Below are 25,966 nucleotides of genomic sequence, written 5' to 3'. Positions count from 1 at the left end.
ATGGAGCACGCTGCCGGGAGCACTCCCCACCCCCAGCCCAAACTCTCGGGTCGTTCGGTAACAGCCCAGCCCGGTCCTTGAACACTGCCCTCGGGAGGCGGGCCGAGGCCAAGTCCGGGGGCGTGTGGTGGTGGGTGGGAGACGGGGGGGGGGGGGGGGGGGGGCAGGGTTCTGGAGTCAGACTGGGCACCCGCCCCACCCCCGCCTCCCCAAACCCAGACTGTCCTTTCAGTGATGACCATGCAGCTTTCTTAATGGAACACAATCGCTGAACTTGGTACATTTCAAGCACTTTGGCCTTCCTTCCAGGACACCAGACAGCTGATGAAAACCATCTTCTGTGGGCGCCATGTTAATGAAGGGCCAAATTTCATATGCTTGCAAACTTTCCCCCCTGCCTCCTGCTGTACTATACCCCGCCTTCCCCCGCTTCAATAAAAGTTTGCATCAGAGACAGAGAGAGAGAGAGAGAGAGAGAGAGAGAGAGATTTCCATAATTTATAGTATGGGCATTTCACTGGGGACGAACGCTAATCTGTACTTACCGATACATTTAAGAAAATGCATCCTCCCGCAAGCCTGCACCATTTACGACTCTTGGCACGAACCGCAATGCTCAGTCTTCAATTAAGGGACACCTTAGGGTTCATTATCACACAATCGCTCCCTGTGAACCATGCCAAATGCTGTTTTGGCACAGAGCTTGGAAGATGAATTAGAAGGAAGTCTTCTCTGTAATGCCCTCTCCCCAATTCCCATTCCCATCATCAGCGTTTATGCCCTCCTCCTGCCCGCCCCTCCTTCTTTCCAAGTGGCTTTTACTATTCAATTTCTCAACGTCAAACTCGATTCTCTAGAGGTGTAGTTAAAGATGCCACATCTTTTTGTCTTCCGGCTCTCAACAGGCCTCCGCACGGCTGCCGTCCACACCCCTTTTCGGCCTCGAGGAGCCACAGATGCTTTCCCCCCCCCCCTCCTCTTAGAGCTCGGGGTGAAGAGAAAAGGGACCCACACTGGAAACGCACGCACCCCCCACCACACCGAGGGTTCTCTACACGGGGTGCTCGCAGCACCGGGCGTCTACACGAGGCAATGACTCACATGTAAAGCTAGCGGCCGTGGGAGGGTGTTTTCAAATATTAAAAGTCGGGAGCTGTGTCCAGAGCCCGTTGCTTTAACTGACCGGAAAGGAAAGGAGGGAAGGAGAAAGCGGAGTACAAGGCTCCTCTGTCTTCCTCAGTCCCCTCTAGAGCGGGGCCCGCACGGTCACGCCCTGTCCTGAAACACAGGGCCCTCCGTGACTCGTGACTCGAACCTGTGGGTAAGGACCCTCCCCGCCCCCGCTTTTGTTTCCTTAACGGGAACACGGAAAGAAGGCTGGGGCTTTCCGGGTCTCCCAGCCCCCGGTATCCCTCGGCCGGGCAGCCTAGGACAGCGTGGAAGGCAGGCCAAGGGCACCGGGCCCAGAGCAGCCCTGACGTCCCCGGCCTGGCCGCCCCGCGTGCCCGGGAGGGGTGTGGGGAGGCGGGCGGGCGGAGGGAGGCTGTGTGCCGACTCGGTTTCGGGAAGCGTGCTGATCTGGCTGCAGAGCTGGTCCCAACCTCCCTCCGATGAATCTTCCGGCTCCGCTTAGCCTGACAGCCGTGAGGAAACTCGCTATTGACGTCTCGGTGTCACAGCCACCACCCCCCCCTTCCCCCCCCCCCCCGGCCAGATGGGACAGGTAAGAGGGGCTGGTGGTGATCGAGGCTGTCCCGTCAGACCGTCCGCTCCTGTGAAGCCTTTAAAATAAAATGAGCTGAACGAGCCGGGCCCCAGCTAAGTCGGGCTGATGTTCGCGCAGGACGAGCGGGCTACGAACTGCAAGAATCTTCGCTCGATTTTATGGCCGGGGGCGGGGGGCAGGGGGGCAGGGGGGCAGGGGGGCAGGGGGCAGAACGAGCGAGAGGAAAGCGAACAGACTAAAAATACTTCGCCCACAAGACGTCTTGTGGAAATTTTATTATATAGAGTGTAAAATGAATTGTCAGTCAAATAAAAAGAACACTTTTTTTTTAAACAACATGCATAACATTTTCCAATTGCCTTTTTTTTAATAGTTAGACATTTCAAGCATTATAAGGAAAATAAGGAGAAAAAAAACAGAGACTGTAACGTCGGTACATTTCAAACGGAATGTCCCTCAGATCAATGAAAAATGCAAGGAAAAACAGCTTCGATTCCGTTTTTCTTTCCTTTAAAAATACATGTTATCTGTACAAGATACACTACAGTAAACGTCGGAGATCATATTATCCCTTTTATTAAATCAAAATCATTTAATTCATATTGTGGTTAATACTAGATTTATTTATTCATCTAGTTAATTTGACAAATATTAAGAAAATATCTCAAAGAAAAAAGGAAGGAAACACCTTGGAATTAAAAAATAGTTACTACATTTTTATGCGGTTTAATGTTCCACAGTGTTTGTTAAAAGTTATATCGGATTTCTTTTTAATATTAAAAATAACAGTATTTATATTTCTGAGAGAAGAGAGAAAGGTTTTTCGTTTGTTTTTAAAACCAGCTTGGAGGTCTTAGATACACAGCTGCAATTGTAATGGAGACACGAAAAAAACCGTATGCTAAACACAAGAACACGTTTTTATATTACCCCTTTAGCACTCTAGAAATTATACAAACCCTATAAAACGCCCCCTCCCAATCCCTGTTGGACAGCAATACAATTCTCTGTCTCAATTCAGAATTCACATAATTAATTACAATACATAATAGTTCAGTTTTTTTAAAAAATGCAGTAAAACCAGACAGCCAAGATACGAGAAATTAGAAGTCAAACATTTAATGAATTTACACATTTAAGAATATTTAAATACTGTTTAAAAATTTTTAAAAGAATTTGTTACATACCACCTAAGATTTCCAAGCCACTTTCTGTCGCAACAGAAAAAAAAACCCAAAAAACTGTAAATAAAAAGACGCGCGACGAAACGAAACGAAACGAAACGAAACGAAAACACACCGTGTTGAAATGTCACTGCTCTGAGGCACATTCTGGTGCCTGAATTTGCAGGCACTGCTCCAAAAAGAATCCCAGAGCTTACACGTTTGAAATAACAAACAAGAACAATGAAACAGAAATTATCAGCAATTTTTAGTAACGAATTTTTCCCGATTTTTAGAAAAGTCCTGTTAATCTAAATATAGTGTTTCACAGAACAAAACAAAGTTCTTCATCAAAAGGTTTGCAAATCTATAAACCTCTGTTACAAACGGGTTTTCGCTCACAATGATTTCGGGGAGAAAAGCACTGCGGGCCGCCGTCCTACTGCTCCTGGGGAAGGAAGGGGACAGAAGTTGGTCTGTGAGGCCACCTCTCATGTCCTCGTCTCTGTCGGCAGGGGGTGACAGGTCACCCTCCCCCCTCTGGCCCCTCAACAGGCGTGGACACACACACACACACACACACACGAGCCAATGGCTCTGCGTCTCCCCGGGGCCCCGCGTCATGGGACCTGGCCCAGACAAACCCTCTCCTGAACAGGAGGTCCTGGGCGGCTCTCCAAGCAAGGGACACCGCGGCGTGGGGCAGGGGAGCGGGCGCGAGAGAGCTGTCCTCGGCCACCCATCAGCCCCGTCCCCTGTCTCCGCGGGGCCCCGGGCACAGAGGGCCAATTTTGGCGGTGAGATGACCGGCGAGCTTTGGGCCCGGGGCCTGTGGTGACCGACACGCCGTCCACAGGGACCTGGCTGGCGTCGGGTCACCTGAGAAATGCTCTGTGGGAGGATCTCGCCACGTTCCCCACGTTAATAAGAAACCGGTTTCCGGCCTCTGACCGGACGAGAGCCGAGCGGGTTTCCGCGCGGGATGAAGGCCGGGCGCCCTGCCCTGTCCGGCCGGCAGACGCCGCGGACTCGCCCTCCTGCCGCCCGCCCCTCACCGCTGGCCGGGGCCAAGGGTGACAGTGAGGCCACGCCGCCCTCTTCAAGGACCGTGACGCCAAGCCCGCCCCGGGTCCTCCGTCTGGGCGCCCTCCCCGACAGCTGGGGAAGCCGAGTGCCATTCGGCACCGGGCGTGAGGCGCCTTCCTCCCAGGGGGCGCCCAGCCAACCCCTCCCCCGCTGGCCCAAACCCGCTCTCTCCGGGGCGAGGAGGGGGCCGGCGTGGCCGTGGCCGGGCGCACACCCGGGCTCCGGGGAAAGGGGCCAGCGACGCACCTGGCTGTGGGCCTGAGCCTGTCCTAACGTCTGCCCGTAGAAAGCGACCTGCTGTCTGTAGTATTCGGCCCAGGCCATCGTGTAGTCCGGCGGGGAGCTGGCCGGAGGGGCAGCGCTGGCGGCGTGACCTGACCGACAGAGGAGAGAACAGGGGTGACCGGGGGCGGGCACGTGGCGGGGGGAGGTCGGGGACACTGCCCTTGGAGGGGTCCCTTCCCAAAGGCTCGGGGGCGGCCGGAACAAGCGCTGGACGTCGGCGGGGCCGGGGCGGTCGGGCGCGGCCCGCGTGCCTGTTGCAAGAAGGTGCCATTAGCCTCGTGCTCCTGGCCCTGCTCCGCCCCTACGGGACCCTCCTGTCTGTCTTCTCTCCAGAATCAACTTCTCTGCATGTCTGCCTGCCCCGTCGGCTGCCAGTGCCAGAGAGAGAGACAGAGAGAGACGGAGAGAGAGGGAGACAGAGAGGGAGAGAGGCGGGAAGAGGGAAAGGAGTGGAAGTACCTGGCTTGGGTGTGGGGTGCGCCTGTGCGGAGGGGCCGATCCCACCAGGGCTGGAAACACAGGCCCACGTATGTCTGGGAGTCTAGACTCGGGAGGTCTGGGGAAGACGGGGCATCTGGCCTTTCAGCAGGTGCTTGGGGTGCCGATAACCTCCCCGACCCCCCATCGAAGTCCCTGGAAGGGCTATCCACCTGGTGGTGATCCCAAACCAGGGATCCGGACCCTGGTCCAGAGACCAGGGCGAACGTCTCCTCAGCGGCCTCTGACCTGAGCTGCTCCAACCAGCAGGTAATACCCTTCGAAGTCAAGGCCCGTGAGCCGTCTTCCCCGACAGCCACTGTGGCTCGGCAGTTTCAGAATACATACAGAGGATGTCGCACGAGTTTTCAATGAGTTATTTGGGGGCTTTTCTGGTTGCTGTTCCCAAATCTCTTCCTTCTCTCGTTAAAAAGATGGGTTTTGCTTCTGGCACAGCTAAGAAAATGCGCTTCCTCGAGGCGGGAGGCCAGCACCTCAACACCCCCTCCAATTTTAGACTCCCGCCCTGAGTTTTGTTCCTCCTCTTCCCCACCCGGAAACGACCAGAAAAAGCCGGTCACGGAAGAGGACGCCTGGCTGCTCTGAGTCCTGGCCAAGTGGTTCCAAAGGGGGTGGCCGAGGCAGGGACAGCCGGCCCTGAGCCGTCCTCAGGCCCTGTGGCATCCAGAAGGGGTTGGGGGGCGGGGGGGACGTCTCCTCTGACAGACACACAGGGACCCGGGGAGACAAAGGCAGGACTGAGATCGAGTCACACAGGGAAAGCGTTGAAGAACAAAGGTGACGGGGAGGCACGGCCGACGAAGCCTAAGGCGTGGGGCCTCTGGGCCCAGGGGTCTGCTTGCTCGGAAGGCCGTCTCACTCACTCTGTTTTTTGTAATAGTCTTCCCAGGCCTTGCTGTAGTCGGGCTGGCTGTTCTGCGGCTGGCTCTGCTGGCCTGTGCGGAGAACACAAAGGGTCAGGCCCCTGGCGCCGGGCCCTGCTCTGCGCTCGCTCCAGGCCCCGCGGCCTGGGAAGGCGGCAGCAGGCTGGCCGCAGGGACAGGCCGATGGGCGGACGGGTGTGGCTACGGTCCCCGTAAGGGTGGGGCCGGGCGGGACCGGCCTGGACCCTTCGGGTGGAGATCCGAGCTGCAGGGAGCCCCGGGGCCCCGGGCGACTGTGTCTGAGGCTCCCCGAATCGGCCTTCAAACGGGACAGAAGAACCAAGTGGTGCTGCCCACACCCTTCCCCTGGCCCTTCTGTTCGAGAACTGGCGGCTTTCACCCTGGACGAACAGAGTGCGGGGAAAACGGCCCAGAGACTGCCGCGGGGAGGACGGGAAGACGAGGGCCACACGGCAGAGGGGCCGAGGGCCACCCCGTGCGCCTGATCCCAGTCTAGCTTCGCGCCTTTCGGGGACAGGAGCGGAGCGGGAGAGGGGGCGTGGGGGGTCGCGTCCAGTGCACTCCCCGGGGTGTGTGCTCGGTGTGCTGCCGGCTGCGAGGGCCGGGCTGCGGAACAGGGTGGCAGTGGCCAGCCCTGGGCGTGGAGGGACGAGAAGCCTGGAGCGGGGCGACAAGTCGGGGCCTTCCTTTCTGCCGAGGTCAGGGCTGGCTTTCGAGTCACCTGCTAAGACCCCCGCAGCGTCCTGTTTTCTGTCACCATTGCAGTTGGCGGCCGGCAGGCAGCACGTGCCATGGTGCCCACGTTCACGGCAAAGTGTCTTCCCCTCGACTTAATTTACTGCATCTGAGGAGGGGTGGGGGCGGGGCCGGGGCAGTCTGTGTGTGGGGCTCGGGAAGAAGTGAGGTGGGGGGAACGGAGGGGAGAAGACCACCCCCATCCTCCCGGTGGGGCAGGAAGGGACTCCGGACGAGGCTGGGATTGGAACGAGGCAGTTTCGGAGGCCGGCGGGGGGTGGGGTGAGGTGGGGGGGCACCAAGGGCTCCTCCGTCAGACCCAGAGGGCTGGCAACGGCAAAGGCTGGGAACGGCAGCAGGAAGCCAGGCCCCGACGGTGCTTTCTTGGACTCGTCCCGCGTGCCTCTGCCAAGCCCTCCTGGCCAACCTGGGCCGAGGCGGGCGGCCGGGCTGGGCCTCCGCGGAACCGGGGCCCCAGGGTCAGCTCCCCTCCGGAGGGACGCCGTGGCCCCTGTCACTTGCCCCGAGTCTAGGACTTTCTCAGAGTCTCGGTCCTCGACACTGGGGCAAACGTGAACCCGACCCGGGTCACCTCTTGTCCTGAGGGCCCTAAAGCTGACCGGCACAGAAGGAAAGAAAACGGGAAGAGGCTCTGGGACAAAGCGGGCACCGTGAAACCCGGGCCCGGCGGGCACCAGGCGGGGCGCACGAGGCGCACGAGTCGGCGGGACAATTCTCTACGGTATCCTGCGCGTTTGAGACGCTTCACAAATACTGCGGAAGAAAAGGAACAACAGAGGGCAAGCGTGCCTTCTCAGACCTCCGGGGTACAGTGGGAATGCAGTCTAAACCCTTCGTGCCACAGACGACCAGGCGGGGGCCCAGAGAAGGGGACCGTGCGGAGGGCCACCCCGAGTCGGCTCCCACGCGGGCTTGTCCAGCCGCGCCCGGGGGGGCAGGAGGGGAGCCCAGAACACGGGCTCGGACCCTCGGGGGCAGAGCCGCAAGGACCTCGTGCACACACACCGCACGACGCTTTCCAAACACAGGCGGCCGCTTCAGAGGGCCCCACATCTAAAGGTGAGCTTTTTGTCTCGTTCTTGTTTTCGAAGGCTGTACCATCAATAAAACCCGAGAGCGACTCATGAGGCCACGTGGGGGCCGGAGGGCGGGCTGCGGGGACCCTCCTCTTACAATCAGCTGTCGGGAGAGGCATCACCCGGCACAGCTCATTCTCCGGCAAGTCCAGGAGGTAGAAAGAACAGCCCTTCTAAGACCGCGCTGGAGACAAGGAGGGGAGACGGTCACCGTGGGGAGCCACCGTGGGGAGTGGGCGGGGAGCCCCGAAAGCGGGCACAGCCTGGGGGAGAAAGGAGGGCAGGGCCAGGCCCAACCCCCAGGCCTTCCTGCCCCGGTGGTGGGAGCAGAGCGGACAGGAGTGCGGCCCTGAGAAGGACAGAGCAGAAGAGAAAGGCAGCCCTGAGAGGTGGACGGGAGGGAGCCAGCCGCTCAGCCGGGCAGCCGCTGAGACCCACACACACCCCGTCTTCCGCAGGGCCTGCCGGCGGCTCCCCAGCCCGCGTGTCAGACACACCAGCCCCTCGGCCTCCGCGCGGCGTGCACGGTCCCGCCTCCTCCCGAGTCACTTACTTGGGACCTGCTGGGTGGGCTGTTGCCACGCCTGGTAGGTGCTGCCCCATCCCTGGGTCAGGAAGGCCGGAGGACCGCTGGGAAGACGAGAGGGTCATTCGTCCCAGAGCAGGTCACACCCCCTCCTCCTGGCCTGGGGCCCCCTCCCGCCACGCCGGCCTCGCCCTCGCCCTTCACTGCTCCCCCGCCCCCTACTGTCAGTGGCCGGGGACCCAGTGCCACCCGTCCCGACGGAGCGAGAAGTCACCCACCTCACAGGGGTGCTGGGGGGGTTTCCGTTCACCTTAGCAGCGATGCTGGGGAAGCAGGCCGAGCTCCTCGGAGGAAAAGCACTGCAAGAAAGTGAAGAATAAATGAACACAGTGCCTGAGGGCCTGGGCCGGGAGGCCCTCCGCCTCCAGGAAGGCCTCCGGGAAGGCTCTCACCCCGGGACCGCTCAGCGGGCTATGAACAGGCTAGACACAGAGGGGCCAGCGGACAGGGCCAAAGGGATGGGACCTGCCCACACCCAGAACCTCAGGCTAGTGGCTGGCCCTCCCTGGAAGCAGCTGGAAAGAGAGCCTCTTGAGGCAGAGACCGACGTAAGACTCACTGTTGATGAGGCGCCGGGGGCGGCTGGCTGAACGGGCTCTGTCCGAAGGCTCCGGGTGCTCCCAGACTGGTCCCCTGTCATGGGCACAGAGGGAGCTCTCACTGCCTGTGGGCCGCACCTCCGCCCTCTGCCCAGGCCCACCCCGAGGCAAACTACCGCTTTCGGGGAGACGGAGCCGAGGGAGGTCAAGACACCCTATGACGCTCACTAGCCTTGCTTCCCCACAGTGGACTTTTTCTGCAGAAACGGCTTCTGCCCCGTGGAGTGACCGATACCACACGCAGCCAACGCTGGCACCACCACAACGGCCCTAGCGTGTCACCCTGGGGGTCGGGACCAACCTGCTTGACTCTCCCGTCAATTTAGGCTGGCCCATGGCTCTTTCTGCCATTCTACGTCCCCTTTGAGGTGAGCAGTGGCCAATCTGTCCTCCATCAACACTCCCTTTCTTTATCTGCTTTGAGGCGCCTGAAACTAAAGCCAGAGTCAATGAACGCTGCCTGCAGGGCCGGCCGCCAGGGCCAGGCCCGCGGGAGTCGGGGCAGCGCCGGGGGGAAGGCTGCTGCCCGGGCTGCTCATCTAAGCCTGTGGGGCGCACGGCTCTGGGCCTGAGCTGCTGAGCTGTGGGGGCCTTGGGGAGACCTGCCAGAGGGCTTCCTTCCTCGCCTGGCACCCCCCCGCCCCCGCCCCGGGCCCCGACCTTCCCCGCCCCCCCGTGGCAAAGCGGGAGGGGTGGCCCTCACGGCACGCGAGGGCCGGAAGGCACAGGAAGTACGAGCTTCTGGGGGAGGACAGGTACCCGGGACGTCCCAAAAGGAAACCCGGCTCTCGTCACGCCAGGTAGGGAGAACCGTGTACGTACACCGACTTTCTCATCTATGAGATGTCTGGCCACCTCGATCTGCTGAGGGACGCCCCTGATGGTGAACACTCGCAGGCTGGGGTCGGTGCTGGGGGGGGGGTTCCGCTGGAGCTCCACGTGCGCTCCCGACTGCTGATTTATGCTTTTGATGTTCTCACCTCCTGCGGGCAGGTGGACACAAGACACAAGGATAAGTGGCAGTGGGGGCAGAGCCGGACATTCTGGAGGATTCCGCCGTGGAGAGGAGGGAAGGGCGGGGCCCGCGCCCCAGCCGTCGCCGGGGAGAGAAGCGCCCTCGGTTTACTCCGAACCGGTTCTGACGAGCACCAGGGCCCTCTCGTCTGCAAAACCGGACCCGTGAGCGAAGCTGGTCCTTCCCTCCGAGCCAGGCTGAAGCAGACACCGCGGGGCGCCCGGGGCCCCTGGATGCACACGAGGGAGCTCGGCCCTCCCAGGCCCAGGGAAGGCACCCCATCCTGCTCGTACAATGGGGGCCCCCTCAGCCCCGGCGTGGGCCGCCTCGCTGCAGTTCTCCCCCCGCCACAGGGCAAACAGACGGCCTCCGGCTCCAACAATGCCTGGAGCCCACTCGGGCGTCCAACGTCCCATCTTGTCACTTCTCGGGTCCCTGCCTCCTCCGTGGGCGGGGGCGGGGGGGGGGGAGGTCTAGACAGAGAGGCAGCCGAGATGGGGGTCACAGGGGCCTGGGTGGAGCGGGGTAATGAAAATTTAGTTGGACTCTTTGAAAAACCCGTGAGAGTTCCAGTCTCTTAATGAGATTTGCGTAACAAAGGCTCCAGCAGTGTCACAATGGTGTGATTCTTCTTTAGAAATTTCACAGAACTTACAGATCAGTCCTGCTCCATTGGGGGGGGTGGGGGGGGGCGCACAGAGTATGAGGAAAATTGGGAGCAGAGTTTTGCAAATATTAGAGAAAGACAGTCTGGAAAATCTGGTGCAGGAGACCAGAGAGCCCCAAGTGATCAAAAGCAAAGACTGAAGGCCAGTCTGTGTCGCTCCACCCAGCCCGGAGTCACAACCAACCTCAGGTGACGTCTGTCATTTCATGGCGACACGTCCACCACCCTTCCTGCGCTGCAACCGGCCCCCTAGCCCGCTGCTGGGGCGCCTAGCGAGCGAGTAGACAAGGAGGGGTTCCCAAGAGCAGGCCCAGCCTGTGTCTTATCTCGTCCTCGACGGGACGCTGTGGGGCCAGGAAGCAAAGACGGAGCCGGGGTCCCACCAGGCTTCCTGAAGGCGGGCACCACAGGAAGGAGACCAGGAGGCCGACGGCCTTCGGAGAGAGAGCCTGGTGCGGATCGGCTGGTGCCGTGTGTCAGTTTAGCTGAGGGTGGGCTTCGGTTTAAAAGCAAATGCAAAAGCACTCAGCAGACCAGCGGGTCGGGACGTGCACGTGAAGTTCTGCTACAGCTCCAGAAAAGCGTCCCTGCGTTTTCCCCCTCGAGCAAAGGGCACTGACCAACGTGGAAGTCACAGCAAGCCTGCCCACAGCGGCTCCCCCGGCCCCCGGGGTAGAAGCGAGCCCCTCCCAGCCCTGGAACTGCCGCCCTCCACTCCCAGGTCGTGAATTTATTTTCTCTGCACCATGACACGTGAACAGCTTTGCCAGTCCTGGGCAAAGTGTTTCTGGGGCGCAACAAAGAGCAAAAAGAACGGGCCGAGGCCCTGAGTCCCCCCCGGACGCCGCGGGGTTCTCGGGTTCTGGAGGTAAGAGCACAAAGTGTGCGTGTGTCTGAGGCCGAGCCCAGACCGGCTGTCCTCCGCCGGGCCCCGGAGCAGCGGCCCTGCAGGCCCCGATCCCAGAGGCCCGGGCAGCACGCTCGGAAGGTGAAGAGGCACCACAAAACCGCACGGGGCCGGAAGGAGTTAATTTAAGTTCACCTTCCTTCAAAATGAGGTCACCAGCTTGGCACATGGTGGCTGTCTACAGACGCATTCGGCAGCCTGTCCATTCTTCCACCTGATGGGGGGCAGAAGCGACCCACCAGCGGCCCCCCGGCTGGACGTGAAATCGTAAAGCAATTAATCAAACCTGCTAAAAGGCCCGGCTGACAAGAGCAGGGCTGGCCACACTATCTGTCACCACTGCTGTATTTATCATGGAAATCCAGCAGGGGCCCCGGGAGGCGCAGCGTCTGTCCAAGGGCTGGAGCCGGGGGGTGGGGGGGGGTGGGGGGGAAGCTGGGCCTGGCTGCCTGTGGCTCCCTCTCCTGCCTCCCTCACTCACCCTCACCGCGCGCCTCTCCGAAGAAGGCGCGCCCCTCACACCCAGCCCCCGTGTGCGGTGTGCGTGGCGGGGAGAGAGACCCTGCTCACCGAACCCTGGGTTATCGAGGCTGCTGTCGGAGCCCCGGGACACAGGATCGGTCACCGCCTTGCACTGTTGTCACTTTCCTGCGGGAGTCGCCCAGCGGGACTCTGGCGGGGACACACGACGAGGGGCCGTTTGCCCGCAGCCAGGTTTCACGGACTCCGGGGAGCGGTCAGAGTAAAGGCAGCGAGATTGTGCCCGTCTAGAGGAGACGCACGGTCAAACCTCGCTGACAAAACGGTTCTCAAAGGGCACAGAAACCTAGATCTCATTCTCAATCTACGGGCACCTACTGGTTTTCATCTCGCAGCAGCCAGGCCGATGGTCCGGGGAGCGGCTCTGACTTAACACAGCATCTGGGCAGCTGACAATATCCACTAAACGCTCATCAGCACGTATCCCCTGCCGGGAAATTAAAACGAACCCACGCCGTTCCTGCCACCTCCGAAAGGTAAACAATCTAAGAGACGACGGGAGAAACATTTGGCAAGAGCACGCATACAAGCGCGTACGCACTGTTCACGGGCAGGGCTAAGCGCAGACTCCAGAAGGTGACCGAGAGGCTCAGGAGGGCGCGTGCAGGCGCACGAGCGCGCTAAGGCAGCCTCAGCTCCCCGTTGAAGACGTTCTCGGATCACGCGCCGTGAATCATTAGCACGTCTCCGACGGGTCAGGGAGGGCCGGGGGTCGCGGACACTGGAGAAGCCCTGGGGCGGAGCCTGTCTCTGCTTCCCCCACAGGTTGTCAAACGCGCACGTGCTGCCCCCGGCGAGGCTCCCCCGAGGGCCCACGGACGGTACCCTCACGGAGACACCTTCGCCGCCGCAGCGATGTCTCCCTGCTCTTCCTTCGCTCGCAGGGCAGGGTGGAGAGGGGCCACACCAGCCGCCAACAAGGGTTTCTCGCTAACACTCTCTACAAAGCCCAGAAACCACGATCCCGTCAGTTTTCTCTTCCCCTCCGCGGGGTGTCTGCTACTCACGGGAGACGGGCCGAAAACGTAAAACACCATCCTCCCGCGTGTCCACAGAGCCCAAGTGCCCACGCCCGCTAAGGACCGGAAGTGACACGCTTGTCGGACGGCAATCTTCACTTGAGCAACAATCTTAACCGTTCCTCTAAGTTCCTCGGAGGGAAGCGAATCGCGATCGGCAAACGCCGAGAGGCCCCTCGCGTGCGGGGCGACTCGCCCACAACCGGCGCCTGCTCTGCTGCCGGTGGGTCTTCCCCGCCGTCTGTCCACACACGGGAGCCAACGACTAGCTCTGCCCGTGTTCGTGAGAAGACACGACCCGGTCGGGTGCCCGCGGAAGGCAGCGGATGCCCCAGACCCGGCACGTTCGGTCGAGTGCGGCACACAGACCCGCCCGCGCGCTCTGGAGGGACCGTACGGGACCCGTCTGCTGTCGGAGACCCCGGTGCCTCCTCCTTACCTTTGCCGATGACGAGGCCGCACTTATCCGCCGGCACGGTGTACGTTATCTCCTGGACGCCCCCGGGGGCACCCACGCTCCAGTCGCCACGGCCACGGCCTCGTCCTCTGGCCACCGCGAGGCCTCCGAAGCCATCTCTTTCCTGGGAGGGAAGCAAAGCTCGAGTGACGATTTCTGCCACTGCCACCGGGACCACTTTTCATCTCCGGGGAGGAGGCGAAGTGACGGGATGGAATCAACGCCACGCATTACAACCTGAGCACCTTTCCACGTTTCAGATTCTGAAGTGCTCTCTTAAAGCCGGAATTAACACCAATCACAGGCGCGTTCAGGGAGGACGTGTGCAGCCTAACGGCGGCTACATAAACGGCCCTGAACCATCCAACTACAACAGGCAGTCAGACATAAACTCCGGTGTCTGAGGCCCAGCGCCCCTCTGCTGGGCAGTCTTTGGGACTGGGCCCTACAGTCCAGGTATCAGGGGCCAGTTTTCTCCTTCACGCCGAGGCCGAGAGAACAAGCCACGCGGCTGGGCCCGTGGTTTGGGGGCGGAGCGGCCTCTGACTCCTTCTCACGCCGCACCCTCAGGAGAGAGCACATCCCTCAGCCAACACCCTACGCCAACACCCAGCAGAAGGTTCCTTTCCCTCGGGGGCAGCCAATCTCATCGGAGGTCCTGGTCCTCTGAGTCACTCTGGAGCTGCAGCATTTAAAATCTTCTCTATCTGGTTTGGTTTTTAACGTTTATTTTTGAGAGACAGAGAGGGAGAGAGCGAGCGAGCAAGCGGGGGAGGGGGAGAGAGGGAGACACAGAACCCTAAGCGGGCTCCAGGCTCTGAGCCGTCAGCACAGAGCCCGGCACGGGGCTCGAGCCCACGAACCATGAGGTCACGACCTAAGCTGAAGTCGGGCGCTTAACCGACTGAGCCAGCCAGGCACCCCCTCGTCTTCTTTATCCGTTGAGGGCAAACCTGGTCCAGCTGAGAGCTCCCTCACGGAAGGGAGAAGCTGAACAGATGTTGGACACAGCGGACAAACGTTCGGCAAGACCTGCCTCTGCTGACAAAGAGTAAACTGAGCATTCACCCAGAATCTAAACCAGCAGAAAGCGGAGATGACTGGAGTGCCTTTTTCCCTGCGCTCGGCTATTATGAGTCGCAAACAGTGAGTAAATGTGGCGATTTTAGGGACGGACGTTAAACGCGTGCCCGCTCGCACACACACGCGCGTGCACGTACACACAGAGCCAACTCCCCGGCAGGTATCAGATTCTCGGAGGTGCCGCTTGCGCCTCCGCAGCTCCGGGTCCGTAGACGCTTCTCTGCTAAAAAGGATGCTGGGCTCACGGAGGGATTCTCTTCTGAGTTCATCTGATCCTAAGAATCGCCCGTAACTCCAGAGGAAGCCCAAGCCCCTCTCCGGGGTGTGCTGACTCGGGGAGTCTGGGGAGGGGGCTATAAACCCGTAACTTCAGCACGGACGCTTGACGGCTTGGGGGACCCCGTGGGCGGCGCGGCCCGACGCGCACCCCTCGGTCTGCGGGGGAGAGGACGCGGCCCAGGGGGATGCGGGGACAGGTCCCAGCTCGCGCGGCGCACAGCAGAGCTGGGGCTGTGGTGTCCGATCCCGTGCTCCTCTCTTCGGCTCTAGGTGTTTTGAAATTTCCCTCAGGGGACACGCCGACCCAGCTCGGCCACAGCGACTCCCAGGGCACTTCACCACCGGGGTGCGGGTGGAGATGTTAACGGCGTCACACACGCCTGCTCACGTCCCCGAGACAGAGACGTGCGCGGAATCCAGGGCCTCAAGGCAGCCCGAAGACCTGGGGGGTCCTGAAGTGCTTTCTGAAGCGAAGATTGGAGCTCGCCGAATAGTCCTGTGCCCAGTGCACCCGATGGCTGGAAACCTGGCGACCTGCACTGTACTTGTCGAGATAGTTCCCACAGCCAGGAACTTACCGAATGAACAAAAGCTAGATCCTGGGACAATAAAGTCAGGAGAGCGAGAAGCTGGCACCAAAAAAACGGGAAGGCAGGAAAAGGGCTGATGCACAGAGGCCGCCGGCTGTGCCCCCAGAGGCAGGCCACCGACAAGAGACCTGGGTTCCAGAATGTGACCGAGGGGGCGCGACTGCTCTGTGGTGCTGTCCCGAGACCCTGGGTGGCACTACCAGCTTTTGCAGGGGACACATCCCAACTCCAGAGAGCCGGACTCACCTGGGCTGTAAGAATAAGCTCGTTGATGACGTGTGCTGCGTGCTGACACCGATCTGGGGGCCCCATGACTTGGGCGGCTCTCTCCGGACTAACACCATCGTCTGCCGAACAAAGGGAGAGACGGGGTTAGAAAAAGCCCAGATGTAACTTGGAAACAAAGGATGACTTACAATCCCTGTTCCTACCAGATGTGCAGAGAAACGTACGTGTCTACCTCTTTTCACACCGCCTATGCCAACACTCACTTCTCATGCAGTTCCAGCCATTTGATTATTATTTTTAATCTTTTTCTTTATTTGTGAGAGAGAGTGGGGGTGGGGCAGAGAGAGGGAGGGAGAGGAGAGAACCTGAAGCAGGCTCTGTGCTGTCAGTGCAAAGCCCAATACGGGGCTCGAACCCACACACCGTGAGATCATGACCAGAGCCGAAGCTGGACACTCAACGGACTGAGCCACCCAGGCGCCCCAAGCTATAGCCATTTTAAAAAGATATCACTACAGAAACAAAAAGCAACTAACGTGAAAGAAAGCAGAGTTGAGGTATGGCAACGTTTCCAAAAATCAGCACACTGCAATGTTTTCCCATCTTCAGGGCAATTAAGACAATGTAAATAATTTTGCTCCTGAAGGCAAATCTGTAACATTTAAGGAACTGTCTGTCCTTCGTTTTAAGACATTAGTCCTTTTTCAAATGGTTTTACCTTTAGATGATGAAGTCAAAATAACAGATTTTTTTTTTTTTTTTTTTTTGAAGTCTTTACTTGACCAAATGGAAAGGTGGAAACGCCATGAGGGCCCAGAGAAAGCTGGACTGGTATTTTGGTAACAGAATAGAGGAGGGGGGCGCAGAGAGAACACACACAGGAGCTTAAGTACAGAGTCCTTGTCTCGTTAAGCGCGTTTATAATGCTTCGCGGCACTAAGGGTTTTTGAGAGTCATCAAAACCAACCTGGTTTGAACTGAATCCTCACCCCGGCATCGTTCTGAATCTTTTTGATCATCTCCCCATTTCTTCCTATTACAATCCCAACAGCAAACCTCGGCACAGACACCTGAGAGCACAGGGAAACAGAACCTGATCAGCTCTGTCTGCAAATCGGTTGTTTCTTAAAGGGTACATTAAAAAAGGAAAAAAGAAAAAGAAAAGAAAGAACAGACAACTTGATTTTGACTGTAGTGCCTTCCTGGAAATGATATAACGCAGCACGTTTCTCCCTCTTAGGAAAAGGAAAAATACCATGGTTGACGATGGCATTCCTACCTCTTAAGTATATTCGATCGAAATAGTTACAAAAATGAAGCAAAACAAGATAAACCTTATAAAAAAAAAGGTTAAAAATGGCAACCTTATCTTCCCAATTCTCTGAAATAAGCACAAATGTACCGTGCACAATGATTATACTAACGGTCCGTGAAACGTTTTCCTGCCCTTCATTCTTTTGTCCGGTGAAATATACAGAACACAGTCTTTATCATCGTAACCATTCATAAGTATACAGTTCAGTGGCATTAAACACTTGCAACGTTACGCACCCATCACCGGTCTCTATATCCCCCAAACCTTTTCATCGCTGTCCCCCAGAACACCGTATTCTATTGAATGGAGACTCCTTCCGTCAGCCCTGGTCACCTCTCCTCTCCATTCTGCCTCTATGCACTCGCCCACTCTAGGCACCTCGCGGAAGCGGAATCACACGGTATTCATCCTTTTGTATCTGGCTTATCCTGCTAAGCATGACGTTTGCAAGGTCCACCCACGGGGCTGTGGATCTCAAGATTTCATTCGAAAGGAAAGCTTTTCATCCCGTTCTTCCAAGCCAGGCTTCCAGGTCTGATACATCACGACGCAGAGCACTGAGAAAATCTGGGCTCTGGTCCTCACCTGGGCAGCAGGAAAACCTCACAACCCAGAGGAATGGCCCATTTCCCTGCAATGCAGGACGGCTGCTATGCCCCCCACCGCCTGGCTCCTCCCCCTACGGCTGGGTCCTTCCTCACACCAGCCCCGGCTGCCAAGATGAGATCAAAGCGTGGCCTACGATCCGAAAGCTGGGCCCAAAGCTAGGCCCGTTTGCCCGGGAACTAACTAACCAGCCGGCCGGTCAACCATACCTCTATGCTGCCTCCTCCCACGCGGGCGTTGAAGTCACCGCGGACGCCTCGGAAGTCAGCTTGGTCCTTCTCCCGGATGATCTCCAACACCATTTCTCTTGCTTGCTGTGTGAACACAGAGCAGAGGCATTACGGAAAACAAAACCCTAAGGAAAGACACGACACCAGGGGAAATTTCAAGATCAGACCCTGTTAAGTTGGGCTGAAAGACCCGGAAGGCGCTTGGCCGTGGGACAGCTCCCTTCTTGCATTACAACACGAGACCGGGGAAGGCTAGTGAGGGTCACACCGATCAGATCGTAGGTGATGTGTTCCTTACGTTGCCCAAGATACCCACACGGACCAGGGCCCACCCTCTTTTAAGCCACAGTCGGATCAGCACATTTGCACTGGGTCAGAGCTGAAGACGGCCCTGAGGCATTTTGGCACACTGTCTCTTTTGGAGAGCTCTGTGTGCAGGTTCCACGGAAAAGAAGACATTACAAGGCACCCCATCACAGAGAAGCAGCAGGGACATAAAGGGAAAAGGCCAGCCCAGGGAGCCCGGAAAGACCTTCTAGTACCCAGAGATCAAATACCCCAAATACCCCAAATACAGGCAAGACTGCCTCCCAGGCCTGGCAATCCTGGAGGCACGTCCTTCCTCTCCCCACAAACGCACTGAAGCCCAGCCGGCCGGCCCACACCAGTCCCAGCCCCACAGGAATCTGCACTAAGCACCAGCCGTGCAGAACAGCTCAAGGTCATGTGGGAGCCCACACCGCACCCTGGTTCTGGAAAACCCAAACCAAACCAAAAAGTCCCAAAATAGCGATTAAAGTCTTCTGACATTTGGAGAAATCGGGAGTACGGACAGGCTGTAAGAGGAGGTTGGGGACTGCTGTTCTTTTCTTAGGCCTGGTTTTGCGGAAGTTAGTTCTCAGGAGAGACATGTTCAGGATCTACGGGTGGACAGTCTTGACGCCTGCCACTAACTTACAACTGGCGAGGAAGACGTAAGTGAATAAATAACACACGCACAGACACAAGTGTGGTAAAATGACAGGCAGGATGGGGCTACACAGGTGCTCACTCTTCTCTCTTTTCAACGTGTCTGTAAGCTTGAAGTTTCTCATGATAAAAAGTTGGGGAGGATATGGGGCGCCTGGGTGGCTCAGTCGGTTAAGTGTCCAACTTCGACTCAGGTCATGATCTCGCGGTTTGTGAGTTCGAGCCCCACGTCGGGCTCCCTACTGACAGCTCGGAGCCTGGAGCCTGCTTCGGATTGATTCTGTGTCCCCCTCTCTCTCCGCCCCACCCCTGCTTGTGCTCTGTCTTCTGTGCTCTGTCTCTTTCAAAAATGAGCAAACATTAAAAAAAAATAAAACTTTTTTTAAAATTGGGGAGGGGTACCTGGGTGGCTCAGGCAGTTGAGCATACGACTTCAGCTCAGGTCATGATCTCGAGGCTCATGGCTTTGAGCCCCGCGTCGGGCTCTGTGCTGACCGCTCAGAGCCTGGAGCCTGCTTCAGATTCTGTGTCTCCCTCTCTCTCTGCCCCTCCCCCACTCACACTCCATCTCTCAAAAATAAATAAGAATATTAAAAAAAATTTTTTTTTAAGTTGGGGACAGAAAACAAATGAACAATAATTTATACTAAATATAGCAAACAGACAATTTTCAAATAAAAAAATAGTAAAAACCTGTTGTAGTTATTTTCCTGCAGATTTCTGAAGCGTTAACAAAATAAGCTCTTTGCTCTGGTATTCTTTACATAAAAGAACCAGAAGTTCCAACAGAGAAGGCAAGCCCACCAGCAAGCAACTGAAGAGGTGAAAAGCCCTGGGAGGAAAGGCCCCTGGGGGACCTGGGCCCACCTGAAGGGTGTAAAGGGCTGTGTCCCTGACTGGAGCCTACGGAAAGAGACCGTTTTAATCACTGGCCCTCAATCCTGTTTTAAAACCATTATTTTACAGGGGCTCCTGAGTGGCTCGGTCGATTAAGCAACCGACCTCCGTTCAGGTCACGATCCATGGTTTGTGGGTTCAAGCCCCGCATCAGGCTCTCTGCTGTCAGCACAGACCCCGCTTCAGATCCTCTGTCTCCCTCTCTCTCTGCCCCTCCCCTGCTCGCGCACACACTCAGGCTCTCTCAAAAATAAATAGGTGAAGGGGATTAAGAGGCACGAACTTGCAGTTATGAAATAAATAAGTCACGGAGTTGAGGAGTACAGCATAGGGGGTCCAGTCGATAATGCTGTAATAACCCTGTATGGTGACGGTTATGGACGGTAAGCACATTCATATCGTAACGTCTACAATTTCACAATATGTCGAGTCGCCATGTTGCACCCCTGAAACTGACATGGTATCGTAGGTCAACTACAATAAATACGTAAATAAACACGCACACACGTACATATAATGCTGGGGGGGGCGGGGAGAGTCGGGGTGGGGGGATATTTTGCCAGAGACTGGTAACGTCCACTGGACCAAAGCCCCAAGACTCCGACAGAGCAACAGCTGTTGCTGACAGACCAGCTCGCCAGGTGCGTCACCCAGGAGCTCCTCTAAGTGCGGCAAAGGCGAGGCACGCTGCAGCGGGCAGGAAAAGAACCTTCGCATCGCACGGGAACAGACACGTCCCCACGCCCGCAGCCCACTCGCATCCCTGCCGACAGCAAGAGGGACGGTGGAGCCGCCCCTTCAGCTCAGGTCATGACGGTTTCCAGCTAAGCCCCTCCCTGCTTTCGGAAATGGGCTGCCCTCTGTGGCTAGGAGCTCAGGGCACAGGACACTTGCTACGAGGACACACACGTGCCCGTGGGGTGCTCACCTCTTGCCTGAGCTGGAGGCCTTGCAAAACGGGCCGAGAGAGAACGAGCGAGGAAGAGCCAAACAGAGCCCGCACCCGAGGGGACCCACAGGCCACCACGTGGAAAACTGCATCCGATCGGTGCAACAAAACCATCTTCGTTTATGGGTAAGTGTCCGTGACCACAGCCACCATCCTCATGGGGCACTTGGGCTCTCAAAATATGGCCAGCGTAAATGAGGAGCTCAATCATTGAATCCGAGTTCATTTAAATGGCCGCCTGTGGCCGGTGGCTCTGGTGTAGGCAGTACAACCCCCGAACCCCCTTCCACCATCACACCTGGTTTGGGACGACGGCTGACCTTAAATAAGGGACCATCCAGTTTTCGAACCTCCCGAATGATGTAAAAGTCCTACACGTCCTACCAGGTGATACCCCCACACCCGGGGCCTGCCCGATTCACGGTGTCTTTCCTACCTGTACTTTGAACGGGTCCCCGGTGATGCGGAGAGGCTTGTCTGCTCCCGTAGGCAACGGGCCGTCCTGGATCATGACCATTTTCACACCGGTCCGCTCCTGTGGGGGCAGCACGCAGTATGGCCCTCACCGCCACGAAGGAGAATGCAGTGCCGCACGAGAAGCAGGGCTGGGCCACGTCCCACCCACCACGAGGCGCTGTCCCCCGAGGATGCCGGCATACAGGCCATGCCAGAGAGCCTCCAAGTGCGAGACGGAAAACCGGTTCCCCCAACCCTCCTCCTTTCCTGGTCCCCAGAAGATCCCAGTTTAGTGAGCAATTTTTATGTAGTGCCCAGCGCGGACGTCCTCTCGCTGGGGCTGGTGCGCAGCTCTGAGAAGCGGGTGCGACCGTTTCTCTCGTTCACTGCTGGGCGGGCTCTGACAGCAAGTCGCCGGGGCCTCCAGAGCGGGAGGGAGGGAGCAGCAGGTGGGTTCCGGCTTCCAGGGCTCTGGAGCCCACGCACAAGCGTGCCACCTGTCCGGGGCCCGGGCCACGAGAGGGCACCCACGGCGGACCAGGACCCCTGACCTGCCACTTCGAAAGCCCAAGAGTTCAGAAATAAAAGTCTGCTCCTAACTCATTTGGCAGCAAAGCCAGCCTGAGGTCACGGAAGCCTATTTCTAGACCCTTCCCTCACTGAGCGTGACCGTCATTGTGTTTGGCTATGGAAACAGGCATCGGATTACAGGGTGCGGTCCCGGAACTTGCCGGGGGTGTTCGATTCCGAAACACGTTTGGCTCCCCAGGTCTCTGATGGGGGGTTCTGGAACAGAAGCAGCTAACATCCACAGAGCATCTGCTCAGTAGCAGGCTCTGGGCTGGGGTCTTAAACATAAAATCACGAGTATTATTTCAGCTTCTTGACAACAGTGAGGCAGGCACTTCCCCGCCTTTACGGACGAGGACTCCCGAGTCCTCGAGATACACAGAAACGTATTTAAGATCACACAGGTAACGAGGGGGCGTACGGCTGGCTAAGAGCCCCAGCTCTGGACACGGTCTTTTCATCTGAGATGTGGTCATCTGGTGGTAAAATCCTAGCAGAGCGTCACTGCCCCAAGGCCGTGGTAGGTTCGGGGGGCGGGGCGGGGGGCGGGGGAGCCGCAGGACTCGGCATCACAGCGGGCCTCAGGCCTGGCCAGGGTAAACGTTCAGAAAAGCATCTGTCCGGCGAGGCTGGAAGGTCTGTTTAAGCACCGCTGTGCTAAGGGCTCACCTACCTGCAGCTGCTTTATTGTTTCCCCTCCTTTGCCGATGACCAGACCCACTTTAGACGCGGGGATAAGAATTTCCTGGATGGTGCTATTGCCGTCTATGTCGTTATGAAAGCCAGGTCCATTCCGACAGCGATCCACAATCTGCCCCAGGAGCCGTTTGGCTTGTCTTTGGGCGGGAAGAGAATCACAAGAGAAGGAGCATTAAATGAATGCGCTAGGCACCCACGAAGGGGAAACGGCACCGGGGGGAAGAACACGAGGGAGTCAAGGCAGCCCTCCATCCAGCTCCAGCTCCTGCCCCCACAACCCGGGAGGTCTCTGCCATCCGCCACGCTACTGGGCTGGAATTTAAAAGCGACCCACACCGCACGCCAGTGTTCCAACACAGCCCCTTCCAGCCTGCCCTCCGCTCGTGCTGCTGTCTGGCATTCACTTCACACACGTGTCTCGTCTCCTATCAGAAATGTCAGCCGCTATGGGGGCAGAGACCACCTTTGCTCCCTCTGGTCCCCAGTCCGGCATGACGCTTCCCCCAGAGTAGACACTCGGGAGGACACTGGTTAAATATGGGCAGGAGAGAGCAGCGAGAGACGAGACGGGAGGAAAGAAAGCAAGGGTTAGTAATCACCACCCGAATTCCCAGACTCCAAAGGTCTTCCCCCTAACCAACCTGCTCTACGACTTTTTTTTTTTTTTAATCTTTTTTTATTTTTGAGAGAGAGAGACAGAGTGTGAGTGGGGGCGGGGCAGAGACAGAGGGAGATGCAGAATGGGAAGCAGGCTCCAGGATCCGAGCCGTCAGCACAGAGCCCGACGCGGTGCCCGAACCCATGAACCGTGAGATCGTGACCCGAGCCGAAGTCGGACGCTCAACCGACTGAGCCCCCCAGGCGCCCCATCTACGACTTTTGAGCAAAGACCATGAACCGCCAGTCTGGTGTCGAGGGGTGGGAGAGGGAGGAGGCAGGACGCCGGTGCGGCTGCGGAGTCACAAACGCCTGCTCTGAGCTTTTCTGGCTGGATTTTCAGGACCCTGCTTTTCCCTGCGATGCTGCCTGGTGCCGGTTTATCTGGAGGCGGGGGAGGGAAACCGCAGTGTTCAAACGGTACCACCCAACCCACCGAGGCCACCTGACGGGGCAACTGCCTTTTCTGCACCAGAATCTCCCCTGGCTGCCTTTTGTTTTGTTTTCACTGTTTATTCTTTAAACCACCACGTACAACCTATTTTTTGGTTCCTCCAATAGGGAAGAATTCAGCTACTACACAGGCTGGCTGTACTGTCCTGAAGTTACAATCCTGTTACCCCGAAGGCCTGGGGAGAAGAGACGCAGAACGGTTAGAAGAGTAAGGTGGGAAACAGATGTTGCCTCTGGGAGTCCTGAGCCTCTGTGTGCAGAATCGGCCTGCGGGTCTTCTCAGCTTAGCGGCTTTTTAGTATTTTGCTAGTGTGCTAAATTAACCTGTGTTGGAAGAAAAATGCCGTGACTCCAGCAAAACCATCCCGCGTGCCCTAGAATGCACACCTGCCGGCAATCTTTATTCTGGTTCACTGCTTGCAATGCGACGGCAGAACAAGAGAATTTAAACTCATCTGGACTCCCGGAGAAATGGAGACGATGAAACAGCCCTGTCTTTTGAGCCAGACATAATCTCGGCACCCCTGTCCCCAGGTGCAACGCTACTCAGTGGATGGAAAGAGGGAAGCGAGCAGACTGGAAGTTAGTACCTCCCTGTCCCCTAGGAGGCTGTCGGATCGACGAGGCCTGCCTCTGATACGAGGCTCGGAGCTCGGGTGGCCCAGGGGCGGCAAGCAACGTCAGGTGGTTGCAAGGGCCCCGAAAGCCAAGATGCCCTCTGATCAGCGCATACAGCCCCCCCGAGTGGAGCCACGGCCACCGAGAGTCAATTCGTTTGGTTCGCAAGTGTCAGAAGGGCAGGGGGACCGGCCCAGGCAAAAGACCTGGTGCCGGCATGTCCCCCTGGTTCCCGAAGTGACGGGCTCACGAACGCAGACCTGCTCGGGCAAAGGAGACAGCGCCAAGGAAGAAGAAGGTCGACTAGAGCATTCGGGTGGGGTGAGCGCACGCTCTTAAGGAACCTGGTGTAGGAAGGAGATGTTAGGACAGCCGCCGGAAACTGTGGAATTGGACCGAAACGCGCTACCGCGTGCGTTCAACAGGAAACTCCCCTGGCGTGGCAGCCTCCCGGACCCTTCTCCGCAGGAGCGCCTGCTGTCGTGGCCGGGCCGCGGCACAGATCCACCGTGCTCAGTGACAGTTTGGCCCTTCCGTTTCTCCCCACGTGGGGAAGGAAGAAGAAGAGTACAAGGAAAAAGTAAATAAAATAAACTTACTCAATACTTTCTGGGGTTCCGGTAAGTACACAGGGCCTCTCTGGAATCCCAGAACTCTCTATAAGAAGAACCAAGAAGAGGAGGTGTGTTGGTGGGCGCCAGGCCGCTGTGCGCCTTTGCCCCACGTACAGACTGCCTCTCTGGGCTGGCTCCTACGCCGGCCCCACAGAAGCCCGGGCCCCAGAAAAAGACGGTCTGCTTCCGCCCGCGGGCAGAACGGTAAGCTGGGAGTGCCACCCTAGGTTCTCAAAGTCGAAACAAGTTCTGCAGGGGAAGTGGGAGGACATGGCAGAGGTGGCCGAGTGGGCCCTAATGACCAGTCCTGCTTCACTTCGGACCCGTCTCCGTGCCAAGGAGGGCCTGAGCCCCGTAACCCGCTCTTCCTCAGTTTCTCCGCTCGCAGAGCGGCTTCAGGTCGCCTGTTCCCAAGCGGCCCGGTGGCTCCCTAGCGAGGGATTTAACGGTCTGCACCTCCGGATGATCTCACCGCGACTGCAAGGCTACCCTGAGACGTCGGGGGCATCTCCGTGGAACTAGTTCCGGGCCATGTGACCACACAGGAAAAGCTTGCTTTCCAACACCACACAATGCTTTACTTTATTCCTAAAAAAAAGCTGCCTCTCAAAATTCTCACTCAAAAAAAAAAAAAAAAAAAAAAAAAAAAAAAAAGGACAACTAACACCAATTGCTGCCCTCAGGACACTGTAATATGTATCTTTTCAGTGGATAACACCTTCTCTAGCGCACTGTCCTCCTCCAAAGCCCCTCCTCCACTATGGAAAGAGAACAAATGCAAATTCGTCGTTAGACCTATTAATAAAAACGCTTCTTCCGCAATCTGTCTCTCTCCATGTCGCATGGTCGAAACGGACCCAGCTGGGGAGGGTCCTGGACTGCGTTTAACACATGCTCATTTAGCCAGAACCCCCAGCTGGCCAGGGCGGGTCCCACTGCAGGGGAGCTGGTGGGCAGACCCCAGGAGTGATCCCAGAGCCCCAGCACTCTTCCGGGCCCCGCCGTCTGGCATAACATCCTGGTGCAGAAAACAGAGATCCTAGGGCAGCAGGCGTCTGGCAGGGGCCACGAGGAGCCACGGAACTGCGGAGGGCCTCGTGTCTGGGCCTGCTTTTGCCCTGGTTTTTCTGGTTCTCATCTGGGAGTCCGGCTCCAAAAGTACAAGGAAAACAGCAATCCCATATACTTACCCAGGCCCCCAAACTTCTAAGTAACGAGCAAAGGTAATGAATCTGGGCAACTTGGCAAAACACTGATTTCTACCAAACTGAGATCTACGAAAAAAAGAAGCCTTACCTGAAGCAATCTGAATTTTGCAACCAGATTCTGCTTGAATCCGTGAAATCTGCTCACCTCCCCTGCCGATAACTGAAACAGATTGAACAAGGTCAGAACGTGCCCCCCCATTCCATCTTTAGCCATGCATGAATGACTTAATTAACTCAGCAAACATTTACACTTGGCTCGCAGCACTACAAATCAGGGTGGC

At 57.6% G+C, this 25,966-nt stretch overlaps 1 protein-coding gene across 4 annotated transcripts in view; it reads right to left on the bottom strand.

Annotated features, from left to right (window-relative positions):
• Positions 1-1,968: 1,968 nt before the first annotated feature.
• FUBP3 (far upstream element binding protein 3) overlaps positions 1,969-25,966 on the bottom strand; it is a 50,830-nt gene continuing 26,832 nt past the window's right edge. For 3 of the 4 annotated variants that reach the window (XM_053908432.1, XM_053908433.1, XM_019420796.2), the window contains exons 5-19: positions 25,774-25,845; positions 24,463-24,520; positions 22,110-22,272; positions 20,847-20,945; positions 17,554-17,679; positions 16,412-16,514; positions 15,463-15,563; positions 13,247-13,388; positions 9,482-9,642; positions 8,620-8,693; positions 8,279-8,359; positions 8,028-8,104; positions 5,622-5,693; positions 4,222-4,349; positions 1,969-3,337 (exon numbers count right to left, since the gene is read on the bottom strand). In XM_053908432.1, the coding sequence (XP_053764407.1) occupies positions 3,329-3,337; positions 4,222-4,349; positions 5,622-5,693; positions 8,028-8,104; positions 8,279-8,359; positions 8,620-8,693; positions 9,482-9,642; positions 13,247-13,388; positions 15,463-15,563; positions 16,412-16,514; positions 17,554-17,679; positions 20,847-20,945; positions 22,110-22,272; positions 24,463-24,520; positions 25,774-25,845 (1,466 nt within the window). In that variant the 3' untranslated portion in view covers positions 1,969-3,328. The remainder of the gene's footprint in view (positions 3,338-4,221; positions 4,350-5,621; positions 5,694-8,027; positions 8,105-8,278; positions 8,360-8,619; positions 8,694-9,481; positions 9,643-13,246; positions 13,389-15,462; positions 15,564-16,411; positions 16,515-17,553; positions 17,680-20,846; positions 20,946-22,109; positions 22,273-24,462; positions 24,521-25,773; positions 25,846-25,966) is intronic. The other variant, XM_053908434.1, reaches the window with a different exon arrangement.

The sequence above is a fragment of the Panthera pardus genome, unplaced genomic scaffold (assembly GCF_024362965.1).
Source record: "Panthera pardus isolate Hobbes unplaced genomic scaffold, ASM2436296v1 HiC_scaffold_20, whole genome shotgun sequence".
Taxonomy (NCBI): Eukaryota; Metazoa; Chordata; class Mammalia; order Carnivora; family Felidae; genus Panthera; species Panthera pardus.
Note: the sequence above shows the minus strand (reverse complement) of the source record. Positions and strands in the feature narration are given on the sequence as shown.